At 44.3% G+C, this 17,988-nt stretch overlaps 1 protein-coding gene across 1 annotated transcript in view; it reads right to left on the bottom strand.

Moving 5' to 3' along the window:
• The window catches only part of MOB2 (MOB kinase activator 2), a 112,537-nt gene extending 101,336 nt beyond the window's left edge, over positions 1-11,201 (bottom strand). Inside the window, exon 1 of the mRNA XM_027702584.1 lies at positions 11,074-11,201. Within this exon, the coding sequence (XP_027558385.1) occupies positions 11,074-11,090 (17 nt within the window). The 5' untranslated portion in view covers positions 11,091-11,201. The remainder of the gene's footprint in view (positions 1-11,073) is intronic.
• Positions 11,202-17,988: the final 6,787 nt, after the last annotated feature.

The following is a 17,988-nucleotide window of genomic DNA, read 5'->3' as shown; positions in this document are numbered from 1 at the left end:
TAAAAAGCATAAGATTAAGGATAGTGGATTGCAGAATTAAGAGGAATAGGGAAAATATAGGTGCATCTTCCCATTTCACTTTGCTAGGAACAAGAAGCTCTGGGTGGATTTGGTTTGCACAGAGAGTCTGGCTCCCCCATTACAACAGCCTTTGACCTCCTCCAAGCCTCATGTATTGTTTTATAGCTCAGATGAACCTGACAGATGTCTAGCTTGACTTCTGGAGTGCTTGATCGACACAGTAAGAACAGCAAACATGGAGCAGTTACTAAACTTGGGTTTCAAAGGTAACAGCAGAGGACACGACTTTGCACAGAGTTGCACGTTTCAGCCCAACCATATTTCATTTTCCATCACACTATCAAATCAAGGCCTCCAGGAAGCAAAGGTTCTTTCCCACTCAGGTTCTGTGTAGTCACAAAGGGTGCACTGATCGGGAAGTTACATCACACAGAAGACATCAGTGTTTCTCTGTGTTAGCCCTTGAGATTGGTCAGCACTATCTGTTGGCCTAACTTGTGATACCATCATATTGCACACACTGATTTTTGGCATAACTAGGACCAAAACCTTTGTCTGTAAAGTCACAGACCCAAACAAACCCCATGCACCCCTTATTATAAACATGTGCTACGTCCGCAGGCAGAAGAAAATATTACATACAAACCATGGGAAAAGAACCATCAGTGAAGGGATCAGAGGGATCAGCAATAATGTTTGCAGCCACAGGCAGCTGAGAAGTCCCCACAGACATCAACACAGCACACTGTGATACCTGGGTAGCACACTGCAGGCCTCTGCTTGCTAAATGGGAACGTGTGACGCACCAGGCCACAGACATTTATCTGGATGAACAATAAATTACTCCTTTAGGTCAGGCATGTACTGGAATTCCCCCAGATCCAAGTTCTTCAGGCATTTGTTTTGACAGCTACAGCTCAATTACCAACAGTGATTGTACATAAGATACTATTGTGTGCAGTATTTTATAAAAATATCAAGGTCTTAGTAATAATGGAAAATAATTATAATTCCTTTATTAAATCCAGAGAGGAAATGATGATGTATGTGCTAGCAAAGTTTTATTACATGTATAAACACCATCCTTATTCCTATATTTCCTTTCTCTTTGTTCAAATTCTGCTTATTCGAACCACAAGGCTGTTCTTGACACTGGGGACCATCAGTCTGGTGATCTCTCTCATGTACTCTCAGGTTTGTTTTCCAAAATCTTTTTTTCTTTCTTTTTTTTTTTTTTTTTTACTGTTTGTCATAGCGAGAGTGCTTTTACACACAGGAGGTCAAATACAGTAAAAGGAGTGAATTTGAATTGTATCTGTTAAAACACATTAAAACCTTCATGGAAGTTGTCATTCAGAAGTTAAACAACCTCCATGTTAGCTTAATTTGTGATGCCCACAAATATTTAACACCCTTTTATTTTACATTTTTGGCTTGGCTCAGAAATGCTGTGGATAGACACACCTAAACAAGTAGAACCAATGTGTTGAAATTTGTCTGTTTTTACAATAAAGTTATGTCTTTCTCAAGAAATTCTTAACAACTTTATTTTATAAAAAAAAGAGCCCATGTTTCAGAATAAAGTGTTTAAACATGGAAATTCAATAGATTTATTAGGCAAGAGTATTTCTTATTTTATTTAATTACAAAAAGGATTACATTCATTTCTACTGAAAAAAAACCAAACCAACAACAAACTAACAAAAAAAACAATGCAACAAGTGATTTTATCCTGCAAGATAGTGGATTATACTATGTGTTTCATGAACTGCAGAAAATACTTCTTCATTAACAAGATGACTAATTTCCAGTATTCTCAGCCAGTCAAACAGTGAAAATTACTAAGTTTTTAACTATCCAAAATTTGACTTAAACAGAAACATTGATTGTACTAACAATGAGAAAATGCAAGTCTGTGAACATGTAAATAATATCTTGCCCATTTGAAAAGTTATACCACATATAGCAACAGTTGCCTACATTTCAGTGGTTGACTGGGTACATTCTGCCTGAAACAAACACGGAAAACTGCTTATAAGCACTTTAAAAAACAAACAAAACCCACCACCTTATTACAGTACAGTGTGAAAACAGAAAGCCCTCCCCTTTAAAAGGCACACTAACCACATGGCCTATCAAAACTTGCAGCTAAATGCCGAAACGCTTGTGCACTACAACCATTAACCTGCCATCTCCCCTTTCTTGGATGAGTTTTCATAGCACTTTACTCCACCTGCTCAAGCCTCAACAAGCTCAAGTGAGTCAGGCCAGTACCTTCATATTCATCAGGGTGGGGCAAGGGAGACAACCTCAGTACAGACACTCTGGGGTTATAAGAATGCAAATCACCAAAGTCAGCATTTTGAATATCATCAAAGCTAAAACTTATTTTACACCAGACCACATGGTAAAAGCCTCTCATATGCCTAATAAGAAACATTCATAAATACATCCAAAAAACCCTGAAATTTCACAGTAGCCTTCAAAAATTGCTCATCACCAACGACACCACAATAATCAAGTGGAGAAGGGACACAAGAAGAAAAACTGCTGTTAGATGCCCATCTAGGAATACTGAGAAAACAGCACTCCTTAATGTCCAACAAGTCAGGCAGCAGAGGGGTATCCAACAGATAGACCCTCTGCCTTACAAGATTAAGGCTAGAATTGAACAAAAAAACAGCTACAGTCATTAGGCTGAAGCATCCCCTTCGCTACTTCTTCTGTTCACCTCTCACCAGTCAGACTTCTCCCAAACCTCGAAAGTCAGCTACTTCAAAAAAATGGCACTATCTGGCTACAACAAAAAGGAGACACAGACAAGATCCAAACTGCAGGTTAGCACAGACACCCCAATCAGAAATTACAAGTGAAACAAAAAGGCTGGCTCATGGAAAAAAATAAGACAACTTTGGAAGAGATTAGGGATATCTGAGGATCTGGATACTCTGACCAGAACCAGCAAATGCTCTCATTTCTAATCTCTTTCCTTTCCTAGAAGAGCTTCAGATAACCTTAAATAGCAAGACCAGTGCCCAAATATGGCTTTTTTGAATGTAAACTGGTCAGCTCCTGAAAAAAAGATATCAGTCCCCTGCTAAACCTGCAGGCAAGATTTATCCAGCTGACCTGGAGCTGTAGTACTTAACATGGCTTTTGTTCAAGACTGTCTATTAACATAAACAAGAGATACAAGGATGCCCAGAAGCTTTTCCTTTCTTTCCCAAGTATATCTGTTGGTCTAATAGAAGTTATTAGCCCTCACTACAAACTTGACTCCTCTTATATCTGATGGAAAACAGTCACACACTGACACTTTATTAGACATGACAACCATGAAGGTTACAGACAGGAGTCCCAGCAACACCTGGATATATCAGAGAGAAGACTGACTAAAAAAGCTATTTATCATTTATTACACCTGACACAAACTTGAAACCACAGAATTAATTCTGCAACCTGAGCCCATCCACAAAGTAGACACCTCCTCATAAAAAAACATCTCTATCCAGTTCTGCATAACCTGTTCAGAAGAAACAACTCCATGCTGGTTTATGAAGAACCATGCAAAAGAACAAGTTCTCTAAATTAAGAAATTCTAGACTGAAGTTTGCAAAATGAAGCAGTTAAAAAAAAAAACAAAACAAAACAAAAAAAACCAAAATAAAACAACAAAAAAAAAAAACCAACAAAAAAACCACAAACAAAAAAAACAGGCTCAAGTCTATGCAACCAGTTTCACACAAATTCTGTGCTTAATGTATAAATACCAGAAGAGTTCTCAGGCAAAAGTCCCAAGTATTTACACATTGCAGTGTAGAAAAGGGACAGCAGTGATCCAGTCATTGAACACTGACTGTAAAAATATTCAAGGAACACCTTTGTAACCTGAGGAGTGAAGAAAGGAAGAGAAAAAAAATTACAAAAGCATGCAGATATATTCTGAAGAGCTCGAGTTACCAGACCTGGTTCATTTAAAGGTAGTTTTCTGCATGCTTAGATTCTGGCTTAGTGGTTTTACTCTTTCAGTGCTCAGAGTAAGAAGGAATTTGATCTATGACAGTCATTCCTGTCTTGATTCCAGTTTGATTTCTGATGTTTTTCAGAAAACTGTATCTCTGCTGTGGGTTTCTGGGGGGGGGGGGGTTGTGTGCGTGTACGCGCATGTTCAATGCTCTTTTTCCACAATCAGGAACAGAGGTTGGTGGATTGTGTGAAACACACCCCAACCAGTTTCTCTTGGCTGACAGAATAAAAGGAAACTAACTTTTGAGAAAACTGCCATTTTTTCCCCCTCTCCAAATGCTAAAATTCTAGGACTGCTCTTCAGCTATTTAGTTATACTTATCATTCTATGTGCAAAATTAAATTATTTGAAATTATTGCACACTGTCTCAGGAGCAGGGAAGCTCCTAGACTGCAACTGTTAGAAGTGTCAGAACAAAGCCATGAAGCAACAGTTCTTTAAGTAGACTCACTGATGTAACAGTCTACAGCACTATTATAAACACCACAGTTGCAAAATAAATTTAAATAATCAGATTTATTAATTTCATGTCCAGTGAAGGACACAGTTTAATTAAGTTTGTTTGTAATTGCCGTACAAAATGAGTGGAAAGCTTGCTAGGAAGGACTTTTAATAAATTGAACCTAGCAAGCAAATTTCACAACCTTATCACCAATTGTAAAAGGCTAAACACAGGTTAAAAATAATGGACAACGTATTACTTCAGTAGTATTCCTCTAGCAGAAACCCACATTAGAGTTGTTTAACAGGTTAGCAGTGATCGCAGAATATGCAGATCTGACAACACTGAGTTCAAACTTGTATACGCAGCTATCTAAAAACTGCAGTCTCTTATTAATTTTACTCTTTCAAGTATGCTTTCTCTGGGCCCACATCCAGCAGATGTAACAGATGGAAACTGCCAGTAAAATATGGTAAAGTTATGTAGGCCATCATGCGTGAACCAGGCTTCCCAAAAGCTCTCTTGAATCAGACTGCTGGATTCAACCAGGCACCCAAAATACCACCAACCTTCACATTCATGCCATGACAGAGCCAGCACTTTTCTCAGGTAAATGAAACATGATTTACAGCAAATTATAAAGTCTGAGCTATTCATAAATATCCAGTTCATGATGAGTATATTTATAGTTTAGCCATAAACTGAATGTAACAACACGGTGAGACAGCAACTGTGGCAATGCTCTGATGCCACTGCCTGCCCTAGGACAGCAGCCTGGTCATGGCATCTCCTGCTTTCACATAATCTGCAGCTCTTCCCAACGTTCAAGCAGAAGGATATATCATCACAAGATAGATCACTAATTATTTGCAGAGTAATTAGCACTGATAATCACATTACTACATGATTAGATTAAATTGATTTTAGTCCTTGCTGCCACCAAAATCAGCATTCCCTAAGCTCTGTGTTCTCACCAACACCACAGGGCTATTAACGTTATTCATGTAGCTACACAAATAGGCTGCAGGAACTCATTTAGCTGAAAACAACCTGAGGAGAGGAAACAAGGCAGAAGAAAAAAAAAAAAGAATTTGTTTTCATTCAGACGAGCATCTTAACCTACCAGCCTTCCTGAATCCTGATGCTACTGCAAAGCAGCAGAGGGTAACATGCAGAGACATGTGAGAAAAGAGTATTGCTACACTTTTAGAATGTTCAACTCTTTTTCTAAAAGCAAAGTAATAGTTCATTTTACTTTTGAGACCTTAAGATTGATCTACTCTTCTTGTCCCTCAGTAAAATTCTTGTTGGAAAAAGAACACTACTAATAAGAACAAACCAGTATTCACGAGTATTGTACTCACCACAGGAAAGTAACTGACTGATACAAATTCTGTGGCTTGCTAAAGTAACACAGGTTTCAAAATGCAGGATTTGTTTGGCATTTTCTCCAAGAAATCAATAATTAACTATACCAGGACACTTCAGGGAGCAAGGCTCTGCAGTTATTTTTTAATTTGTTTTGCATTAAAGCAGAAAAGCCTTAGCAGTGATCATCTCAGTAATACAACAGAGCACTTTCTAAGCCAGGCAGACATAAGGGAACAACGCAACTGAAAAATTTAAATTGCTCCCATACCGTCTTGTACAGTAGACTCCTTTTCTACAACTCTAATAGCTCTTGAAACACACATTTCAAACTAACATCACCTTTCCACAACTACACTAATGAATATTACAAGTTAATATTTAATGGAGATATTCTTTTGCCTGCAGACAACGTTATACTAGTTGTTTTCACAGTTAACTTCTGGTTCAGCAGAGGTACTGCTCATGTGTGCTAAGGGTATGAGGTAATATTGAAGTCTCATCACAACAGAGTGCAAGTGGCTCACAGACAGACCTAGATTTATCTGAGGAGGGCAACCTGGGACCCCACAGGTAATGTTACACCTATAAATAGAAGCAAGTAAGGAACATGTGAATATTTCCTGCCCAATGGGACTGTACATGTCTGGTTTACCAGTTCCAAGTTATTTTCAGCTCCCTCAAAGTGGGGAAAACGGCATGTGAAGCCAAGAATCTGCAGGGAATGTAACACAAGGGAAACACCTGTTGTGAGGTCAGTTAAAAAACAGAACAAATGTACCCACCATGCAAGCTGTGAAAGGTGAGAGGTTGCAGCAGTTTCTAAAGGGAAGACAGCCTTATAAAGGCAGGAGACTTTCTTCACCGGAGATGACTAAAGAGAAGAAAGGGGAAAGCATTCCTTATGGAGCTGAAGAACTTCCAGTGTCACTCATTTCTTCCTTTTAATAGAAATATTTGCTATAATTAGGAAGTTTTGAACGGCACCCAGAATAAAAATCAATTGCTACTTTTTCTATAAAGGTCTGCTAGGCAAAGACAGGTTCAACTGTATTATGCACCAGCAAAGTGACAGATAAGTATGCTGCATGATTGCTCACTGTTCCCACTACAAGATGCATTCCTTACAATTAACGGACTTGATGATCTCTATGGGTCCCTTTTGGCTTGAGATATTCTATGATAATGCACCCCATTCAAAAGTAACAAAAGTTTAGTCTAACAGGTGACAATTAGCATACTGGATTTTTACCGACTCAGAACTAGAACACTGGTGTGCTTTTTCCACATCTAGTCCTTAGCTGTTCTAGCTCAAGGTTAGGACTTCTCTGCATAACAGTATTACTCATATTTCACCATAGCCTATCTTGAACTGGACAGTGTCTTAAGGCCCTGTGAGGAAATTCCTTAAAGATCCTTCCATAAATACAGAATGGAAGACAACAAAAGAGCATTATGTGTTACTTTTCTTCTAGCATTCAAAATTACCGCAGGGGTAATGTGGTTAAATCCTATATCCAAAACAAGTGAAAAAACTGCCAGCTGTAATTTAAGTCCCTGAAGGGTATAGAAGGGTCTGAGAAAGGAGTGGACACTGCAGCTAACAAACTGGGGTTTTTTATTTGTGAGAAAGCTTCCGTTTCCATAACCTAATGGCATTTCTTCTCACCTCTCACTTGAATGCCTCCGAGCACAAGAAAAACTCTGCCCCCTCAAGAAGTGAAATGTTACCTTTAAACTCTTCAATGAGGATTATTTTCTGTGGAATGTATATCAGTGTTCTCTCTGCATTAGAGGTCTGTGTTATTTCAGGATCAGTGTAAGCATCTCTCTCAGTTTCAAACAGCACAGTCTATTAACCTACTAAACCACAAAGTTTATAGTACAGATGTAGCCCAAATTATCATTGCATTTAACAGGTAGTTGTTGGTAAAATACTTTGTTTCTCTCTTCTCTTTTTACATAACAATTCACAAAAAATACTACAGTACTTGGTCCTCCTCTATTATGAAAAAAGGCATTACAGCATCAGACATCACTGCTAAAGACTAAAAATAACAGACACCATGTCAGGTTTACTAGCATCATTAATGTTTTACTCCTTTTCAACTATGAATTTTAAAACAAGTTAAAAAAGCAAGTTTCATAACTGAAGGAACAATGCCTGTCTTTGTTACTACTTTGAACTTCAGGAGCAGATCAATGCTATTTGTAACACAAAAGTTTGGAATCACTTCCAAAGAGGGTAATATAGATATCTGGCAATGAAGCAACTCTGATCTCTAGTCAAAATTGCACTGAAAATGTATCCTATGCAAGACAAAAAAGCTCACAATGGTCTTTTTTTTTGTTTAATGGAGAGAACGTACTGAGGAAACCATAGTCTTTCACCAATATCAGTATTAATGCCACATTCAGTGGAAGGGTAAAAGATACTAATCAACCACAGAAAAGACTTTGGCGCTAAACTAAGCACTGTAACAGGCCAGCAGCTCATTCTTTTCAGTTTTCTTCCTTCAGACTTGACTGGATTTTGAAGCACTTGACTGAACAGAAGGCAGCACCCAGAGAAATTTTGCTGTGTGACCACGTAAGCCTGTAGCTGTTTGTTAATCCGTAATAAATTCACTATTGTTTGCAAGACTCAGCCTCCGGTTTTTTTTTTATATTAAGCTCTCTGAGGCGATCAGACCCACTTGGGCTGCTGCTCTACGTCCTATGGCTACAACTTACCCTTCCCCCCGCCTTTTCAAGAGGCCACAAGCAGAGGAATAAAGCAGACCTCACTCTAAATCGTCTATCAGATAAATGCAACACGAGCTCGAAGGGTGGAGATCTAGGACAGAAGCAACTGTTACTGCTGCCTAATATAACACACTTGCACTTGAAGGATAATTTCTCAGTAATACAAAGTTAAAACACAGAGGGTGTTTCTCACACCAAAGGTAAAGGCAGCACAACCGATAACATGAGACATACAAGATGCGTATGGAAAGTGCATGAAAAGCTGAAACTGCAGACCAGCACGTTAGCAAAGCAGTTTAGGAATAAGGAAGAAGATCACAGTGGTTTTATTAGTGGTGCCACTCGGGAAAGAGCAACACCACTAAGAAACAGACCAACACAATTTGCCTGCCAGAGGCATTGACAGAAACCGGTGTGTTACTGGGAGGGACCTGTTCTCCCATTTTCTGCAGGTTTTTCTTCAGCCCTGCCCTTCTCACACTAGAGACCCAAACAGCTGAAGTTTCCACTTCGAGAAAGGCTGAACAAGTGACATTACCCAAACTTCTGCCTGGGCAGACAAATGTCCTCAGTTTCTCAAACAGCAAGAAGGATGTTTCCATTCACAACCCTAGTTGCTAACAGCAGCTCTAACTTGGACAGAATAAGAAAGGGTCCCTCGGGCCTTCTAGCCTTTCCCCCTTCAAAATATCAAAGTTCACCCTTCCTGCCATAATCACACACAAACACTGGCCCCTGTAGAACTCCCAAGGTTTTAAAGAAGAAAACATTAAGAGCATCGGTGGGACAATACTGGGTTTGGTCAGGCAAGGAACATACCAGGAAATAGCTGAGAATAAGCGAGTAATGCACAAATGATTCAGGATCCATTGCCATTACAACTGGGAAAACAGGCAAGTCTTTTTCCACATATGGAGGGACCCACCCACCCTGGGAAAAAAGTACAGAACAAATGCCAATTTTTTTGTAGCAACTTCAAAAAGCCAAAATACTTTTCACAAGAAAACCATCATAACATACTGAGAGTTTGGCTAAAGTAAACCTTGATTCTTCTCTGCTTTACAACATAATTCACACAAAATAAGTACAGCTGTTGTAGTGAGGCACTTTGAGTTGAGTCTTGTCTAAGTCCTGTGTTTGATGCCTTTTTGTAATTACAGTGACACTTTTTGACACTATGGTGTTTACTTTTACAAAGTCTCCATAAGTGACTACCTGTATTTTAAGGTTGTGCCAAAACAAATCAAAATAAGCTCATAATTTCATAGAGACCATCTAATAACAGAGTGCAGCCCTCTGACTTACAAGACACAAGGCTTGCAGTACATGGCACATAGACCCCTTCACATGCCACAAATACTGCACTTCCGCTGCTCAGCCTGCTGGAGGAAAACCCAGCCATCGGTATCTACCCCCCAGATACTCAGCATTCCCTCCGTCAGAGTGAGTGAGGGGTCAGACTCACAAGAAAACATAACTCGGATTGACAACTGGCTCAAGAGTCAGACACATCCAGTGTGAAGGTAAGTAACAAGTGCTGCACTTCCACCAGCAAACAGACCAGCTGCAGACAAAGGGCAACACATACACAAGTGATCTTTCTAAATACACCACATCCAGCAACTGCGACAAAATAGTTCACGTTGTATTCCAGGCGCATCAGCGTTAGAAAAGGAGGTAACCTAGATGGTAAAAATCACATTCAGGAGCCGGACCGAACTGCTGTAAAGAGGAAACTAAGGGCAGCAAGTTATCACTGTAACACTAGTTTTGCTGAAGCATAAACCTACTGCTCATGCGATTTGGAAGCATAATTATTCACAGTTCACCTGAGTGCAGGTCGCCAGCACAATTCATGCAAGAAGTAACAGAGAATATCTTGCTTGGGATACTGGTAGCGTATCAGGTCACTCCCATCAATTGCATCTCCCTCTCCTGCACTGTGATTTCCAGACCTAAAACCAGCAGCAAAGCGCTTTCTACCTTCTGTCTATGTGTAATTAGCACTATTAATCCCAGGCTATCCGAGCCCCCTGGCGTGGCTCTGATTTGGCGTTAATCTCTGCCGAGGTCTCTTCTTCCTCCCCACAGAAAGCCATTTAAACCTTGGCACGCCGTTCGGTTTGAAGTGATGTTCTGTCGCAGAGGGATTAGCCCCACACTGCACGGGTGGGGAGCACAGCGAGCTGCCACACCTGGCCTGCCCATACCCGCGGAACAGGAACGAAAAGTTACTTTTCCAGAGAGCCATCGCTCGGGACAAGGCGAGGGCTCCCGTGCAGCCCTTCCTGCCCCCGGGCGTAGGCAGCTGCACCCGGAGACGCCCGGCTCCGAGCTCCAGCCGCCCTCCCGTCCCCGCCAGCACGAACTGATTAGTCATTTGCGCCGCCCGCGGGGCTCGGGCCGCCCGGGAGCGGGGCCGTCACGGCCCGGAGAGCTCCGGAGGGAGCGACAGGGGGGCCCCACTCACCCCATGAGCCAGTCCATGGCTGGGTCCCGCCGCGCCGGGAAGCTCCCGCGGCCGCCGACTCGCTGCTCACCGCCCGTTCATGTGGGCCGGGGCCGCCGCGGGCTCCTCCCGCGCTCGGTGTGTCCGCGGGTCCCCCTCCCGGCCGGTCCGTCGGTCGGTCGGTCCGTCGGTCCCTCCCCGGGCGCGGGCGGGGCAGCCCCGGGTGCCCCCCCCGGGCGGACACTCGCGCACCGCCGCGGCCGGAAGTAAACACACCGCGCGGCGCAACCCGGAAGCGGTCCCTCGACGCCCCGCCCCCTGCGCGGGGCACGCCGGGAGTTGTAGTCCGGGCGCGACCGGCGGCGCGGAGAGGACCGAGGGGAGCGGGATCTCCGAGAGCTCTCCGGGCCGGGGTCTCCCGGTGTCACTCGTCCCCCTCCGCGGGGGTTTCACTGTCCGCACCTCAGCGGTTCAGCTTCCCTGAGGGCAGCCCCGACGAGATCACACCGCAAGGCAGAACGTGTTAATTGGAGAAGGTGATGAGAGCCTGCCTGGGGCTGCCACAGGGCCGCCAGGCACTGACCCACGGCCGTCGTGCACGGAGACCGCTCTCCTCTCGTGCCTTCGGCAACCCGAGGTTGTCCCGGAGCCTTGGGGGTGGGACACGGGCTGGGCACCTCCCTCAGCAGCCTTGTCCCTTCTGCTACAGAAGCACAAAAACAATTAAAATGGAAAATACCTCTGAGATCATCGAGTCCAACCTGTGATCAAACACCACCCTGTCAACCAGACCACGGCACTCAGTGCCACGTCCAGTCTTTCCTTAAACACCTTCAGGGGCGGTGACTCCACCACCTCCCTGGGCAGCCCATTCCAATGTCTAATCGTCCTTTCTGTGAAGAGATTCCTCCTAATGTCCAACCTAAAGCTTCCCTGGTGCAGCTTGAGACTGTGTCCATTTGTCCTGTCTCTAGCTGTCTGTCGAAGGTTGCACTTTTTGCTACAGAATGTCCTCTTTGACTCAAAACCCTTCCATTCTCTGTTCCTCTAGTTGCAAAAATGACCAGACAGCTTCCAGAGGGACAATACTTATTCCCAGGCAGCCCAACACTGCACCTCTTTGAGATTTAAAATAACTGGTCTACTCTGGCCTCCAATCGGGAGGCCTGGAGACACACCATCTATAATGCTGCTGATGCTTTTGAGAAAGCACGCAGGATCACCCTTGAGGAGAAAAGACAACGCAGAAAGAATCATGCCTTGCAGAATATACCACCTAAGGAGTCTTTCTGCTGTGCCTTTTGCAACTGGACGCATCTATCTTGTATTGGCCTTTTTAGCCACCAACGCGCTTGCAACAAACGTGGGTAGAGCCCTTCCCAAATCTTCATTCACGAAGCCTAGCCATGATGATGATGGGAGAGTAATGGTTACTCCATTGGACTCCCTGCAGTCACCAGCCTTCTGAGGGAAGGACCTTCTTTCAGAGACTGTTTGAGCCATCACCTTCCTCCCCTGCCCTGCTTCCTCCACCCTGCCATGCTGGGGGCTCCAAGCGTCCTCCCAGCCCTGTGGTGCTCTGCGTGTGAGTGTCCCCAGGGCCCCTCATCCCACAGGCACGCACTTGTGGCCATACTTGTTCAGGGAGGGTGAGTCAGGCCACCACACTGACTGTGATGATAGTTCCAACAAAGCAGTGTTATCCTGGGGCTAGTACTGCACTGCAAGGGGATGTTAGGGTCTGAATTAATAAGAATGTGTCTTGGTTGTCCTTGTTTTGTATCTCTCTGTCTTGAGGAAAGGCCCTAGAGTTATTTTGTATTAAAAACATATTGCGCTGTAGTTTTTGAAACAGACCTTCCTCTGTAATCTGCTGAGGATCCCTTTGCACAATATGTAACTGCTTTATTTTGCCATTCTCCTATAACTAGACTTCAGCCTGAGAATTTTCTGGGTATACGGCAGTGTAATATAAGAAAAGGAAGGCCATAACTTGAAAATGTATGTTGTCTGTGTTCAAATGGAGCATTTATCTTTAACACCTGCATTTTATCTTTGAATCATTTATAGTTTGACTTATCTTTGCATTTAGAAAACGTAGCAGAGGAAAGGAAGGAGGTCTTGCAGCAAAACCCCACATCTTTACTGAGTGGGACAAGGATATTTTGCAATGTTTAAAATACCAGATCAAACCACCTGCAGAAAATAATTATCCTTTATGCAGACACTTGATCCAGTCATTGTCTGCAAACATTTGAGAACAGATGTCCCTCATCTGAATTATGTTTTCTTGTGGCCTGTTGTTAGGAGTATTTTTAGCAGGGCGTTAGAGGATGAGCTCCATCCAAATTTATTGTGCGATGCATTGTACCAGGAGTAGGGTGTTTAGTCATATGACGCATGTTTTAAAGGAGGGATGACTTCTGATACAATGAGTTTGTCATGTCAAACTAGCTGTTTTCCTCCTGGTTTATCAAGGAAAATATACGGCAACTGGCACTAGGAGAATTACAGGTGCAAAAAAAACTCAGATAAGGAACATCTATTTCATTAATCTTTCATATCACACTTTCCAGTGGCACAAGGCATTTATCTATATCTCACCTAAGGTGATTATTTTGTAATTTTTTTTCCATTGACATTGCACTTACTTTTTTTTCTTCTTCTCCCCTCAGCCACTGGATACCACAGAAGTCCGTCTGGCAGACCAAGCATTTCACATTCATCCTGGTTCAGTCAGGTCCCTCTGTGAGCAGCTCTGAAGAGCAAAGGATGTGCCAGTCCCAGAGCAGTCTCCAGTGCAACTCCACTTCTGTTTCTAAACCCTCTATAAAGTGCATCACAGCAATTATTCATTTGACAACAGCAAGCCTGGCAGGCTGTGGGGCTCTTTTGTGCTAAGCCCTATGCACATGCACAAAGAAAGGCCGCTCCTTGTTCAGGGCAACAGGCTTTTGAGACCCTGTAAGACATGAATGTAAGGTGCTTAACAAGAGACAGTCCTTGGCATACAGATGTGTTAGGAAGTCCAGAGGATAGGGGAGGTTTATAATGCCTGACGTTGGAGGGTTTTGCATCAACTCTTCCCTGGATTACTGTCCCACAGCTTACTTGTGTCTAACAGGATTTAAAATGCAAGACTATTGACAGACAGTCTAGGCAGAATGTGCACCCTGTGGGCTTGCAGGATCTGGACTGTAGGGCTTTTGGCCTGTGGTGCATTCACTTGCTCCTCTCCTCCTCATTCTGCCACCCATATGCCCTAGCCTGTCTGGCACAAGAGGAGCCAAAAAAGTGCATGCCCTGCTCCTCCTGGCCTCCAGGCATAGGGTGGCTTTGTTGTCAGGTGTTCCTTAACAGCACCAGAGCTCTTTAGAAACTGATGGGAGGCTGGAGGGGATCCATGCAGACCAGACCACAGGAGCTGGGACAGACAAACATTCTCACATGAGGATTTGGTAGCCACGTAAAGTTCTGCACAGCTCAGTGTAAAAGCCAAGGTACAAGACAGCATGGACCAGAGGGCTGTCCTCATCTATCAGAGGGCTCTGTTACGTCCCATAACCCCTGAAGAAAGACACTGCAGTCCCCAAACTGGCTCAGCACTGGCTGAGGACTGCCTTGGAATTGCAAGTGTGAACATTTACTTCCTTATTTTTCTCCCACAGTTCTCATGACTAGATTTGTGCAAAACAGGATGTCTGATAGCTGCACAGACAATGTCTGCCATATATACCTGATTTTCATCTCGGCTTTAGTCGGCTTGCTTTGCCTATCTCATGATAAAGCAGCGCCGCAGAGGGCGAGCGGCTATGAGGAAGTAGTCAAGGCACCAGTCTCTCTGCAACTCTGTCCCTTTACTGCTTCTGATTTAATTGTCATTACCTCCTGCAGCGGCAAAAGTGCAATGCACAGGTGGGCAAACACTGCCTTGCATGGCCAAGCACTAAGGAGTGTGAGTGAACTTTGCTCCTTTATTGGCTTTATCGCATCAGAAGCACCTGTCCCTCCCTCACCACCGAATATTGGTGTGGGGCCAGGCAGCTCATATCTGATAACTTGACATCAGCTCTGCATGTTTCCTCTTCTCTCCTTGTGGTAGTGCTGAAGGAACATAGGAAAGAAAGCATTGCTTAGGGCTGTATGAGTTTTCCATCTCTTGATTTGAGGCAGTGTCATTCCCATTGAACTCATCTTACCCTTGGCAGCTGAGAGGCCTCAGCAGGCAGAGATGTGAACCCCTTTGCCGAGCTGAGGCATTTCCAGTGGGTGACAGAGAAGCAGAGCAGGTGATGGCTGCCCTGACACAGAGGGGGAGTGACATTTTTCAGCAAGCTGCAAATCTGCTGCTCCGATCTGGTTCTTCAGCAACAGGAGGAGATACACCCTATGCAGTGTATCTCCAGGAGATGTGGCAGACTGATGGGCTTGGGATCAAAATGGTTCTATTTGTGAAGCTCTGAATGTGGGACTGGCTCTTTAAGTCAAAAACATCCACATACTCCTTCCCTGAGACAAAACGTCTTTGTCCCTGTGCATGAAACATATTACGGTTCAAATTCCTGCAGAGCCATTAGAAAAAGCAAAGTGCATGAGTCTGACAGCGTGGGCCTGCCTGCAACCCTGAATGTGATTATTAATCATGCTGGATATTAATAACAGCATCTCTTCTTGGTTGGAACATTTGATTTTTTTATAAATAAACACTGTGAGTGCTTATAAATATTGATTTCTGCCAGTAATAGTAAGACATTTTAGATATAGTCTTCCAAAAAGACAATCAATCCTGCTGAGGACCAGACTGGAAAAAATAAATGGCATTTTGGGTCCTGAACTAGCTGGGAAATATGGCTTTTATTCAGATGTCTGAGAGAGGGCTGAAGCTTCAGGGAGGAGGGCTGAAAAATCTATCCTTGGGGGTCTGTGTTTCCAGAGATGCTGACGAAAGTTCAGTCTCTCTCTCCCAGTCACAGAAGAACAGAAGTAGTAGGCATTTCCTCTTTTAGACAACTTGTGAGTGGTTGCTAAAACACAAGACTGGTGGTGACTGGGTTTTATCTTTCCCCCCACTAATTAGGTATTACTGAGCAATGCTTGCCTTATGCCTCAGTTTCCACATCTGGAAAATGAAAAAAACCACTTCCCTCTGCATTAAGTCTTGTGGGAAACGATGCGTAAATGCTGATTGCTTAGGAGTGCTAACAATTAGGTGGATTTCCCTGTTCCTCCAAGTGGGGTATACAAAAATTATGCTAAAGTGAATTGAACTGAACAGTAGCCAAGAGAGTTTCAGCTGGGAAGCTTAGGAAATGCAGATGGACACTTATGGGGTCGATATGCCTGGGCTGACTTGCATGTGTCAGAGCTCTGTGAGGCAGATGAGTGTGGGTTTCCTTTTGCCCCTGTGCTGGCAACACCGTGTCATTGTGGACAAGCTGTAACCAAACTGACACTCCCATGTTGCCTGACCAATACCAGCCAATTTGAATGGCCCGTTGGAAAGGGGAAGCAGGAGCTTCCAACACACCAGCTCTGTTGTAGTTGGTGCTGCTTTTCCTTACTGGTAAGCTCTTCCCTGAGTGTATCTTAACTGGCTGCCTGTGTCAGAGTGAAGAAAAGGGCACAAGGTGAAAAGTATTTTTAAGCTTAGAGAGGGATGTCCACTGTGTGGTTGGGTGGTAGGCTACCTATAAGCAAAAGATGTTGCATGTAACTGAAGGCCTGGGCTTGTCCATCCCCACTGGTTTTGCAGGAAAATGGAGAAAGTGCTGGAAATTCTTTACGTTATTTTCCTAATGCTGCATCTGTCTCCCAGATAGCAAAACTCCCCCTGGGCCTCCACCTCTAAAAAACCCAGCAGGCTGCAAAGAGCCTGCAACACTGTTTTTTAGAGTCCTGGGTGCTTTTAACCACTCCCTGACATTATTTGCAAAGGCAAGGAACAACAGTCTGGCATGTCTTGTCCTCTGGTACAACTACACATGTAAAGCAGTTCACCACATAACCTCCAAAGTGCCCTGAGAGCCTGTGTCACCTCTCCTGCAGAGCAAGGAGATGGGCACCCCATCTGCACACACTTCTCACGGAGGGGGAGAGTTTGCTCCCACAGCCATATGCCCACATGGAAGCAGCCCTAGATTTGTAAGTCACGGGATGATGGTCAGACTCGTGGCAGAATCACCCCAGGGAGTTGCTTTGCGGGTCCTGCACGCCCAGCTCGTAGCAACCTGTGAGCCCCCGACCTGCTCACGTAAGGTGGTTGAGAGGGAGCAGTGGGCAGGGTCCGCCCGGTTGCCCTGCGCCCCCTCTCCCGCTGAGGTGGGCATCGGGACGGGGACTCAGCATCCCGCAGGCACCGTCCAGCCCGGTGCGGGGTTGGTGCCTGCAGTACAAATGAGGTCTCCAATGGCTGCATTAAAGTGTTCCCAGCCCCCACCGATTACAAAGGGTGCCTGGCAGAACAGGAGTCTGTTTGTCTGCTGTGCTCTGCGCAAACAGTCGCTTCTGTAAATACATCTCACATGAGCAATTAGCCCCGACAATAAAGAGGTCCCGTCTCTGCCGAGCCGTTCGGGGAACCTGCTCTTCGCCGGGCACCGAGAGCGGCTCAAACAGTTTAGATCTACCCCGCCTTCCCTGGGAGACCACAGGTCTGGGTCAGCAAAGCATCCCCTCTTTTCTGCTTCAGCCCTCTTGGCTGGCTCTCGGTGCCTTGGCACGACATGTGTGATGTGACAGCTCTCAAAACAGCCCCCGGACGATAACTGAGCACCCAGCAGCGTGGGGCTGCTCAGGGAGGGAGCACACATTGCTCTTCAGCTCCTGTGACACCCTGGGGGCAGGGACAAGTTATTTTAAGGGTGCAGGAAATATTATGCTGTGAAATTGAAGCTGGCTCCCACTGTGCTTGGAAACCACCCAGCCCGGTTCAGCAGC

Source organism: Neopelma chrysocephalum, unplaced genomic scaffold (genome assembly GCF_003984885.1).
Source record: "Neopelma chrysocephalum unplaced genomic scaffold, ASM398488v2 Primary Assembly neopelma1_24, whole genome shotgun sequence".
In the NCBI taxonomy this organism is placed as follows: Eukaryota; Metazoa; Chordata; class Aves; order Passeriformes; family Pipridae; genus Neopelma; species Neopelma chrysocephalum.
The sequence above is the reverse complement of the archived record's forward strand: the minus strand, read 5'-3'. Positions and strand labels throughout refer to the sequence as shown.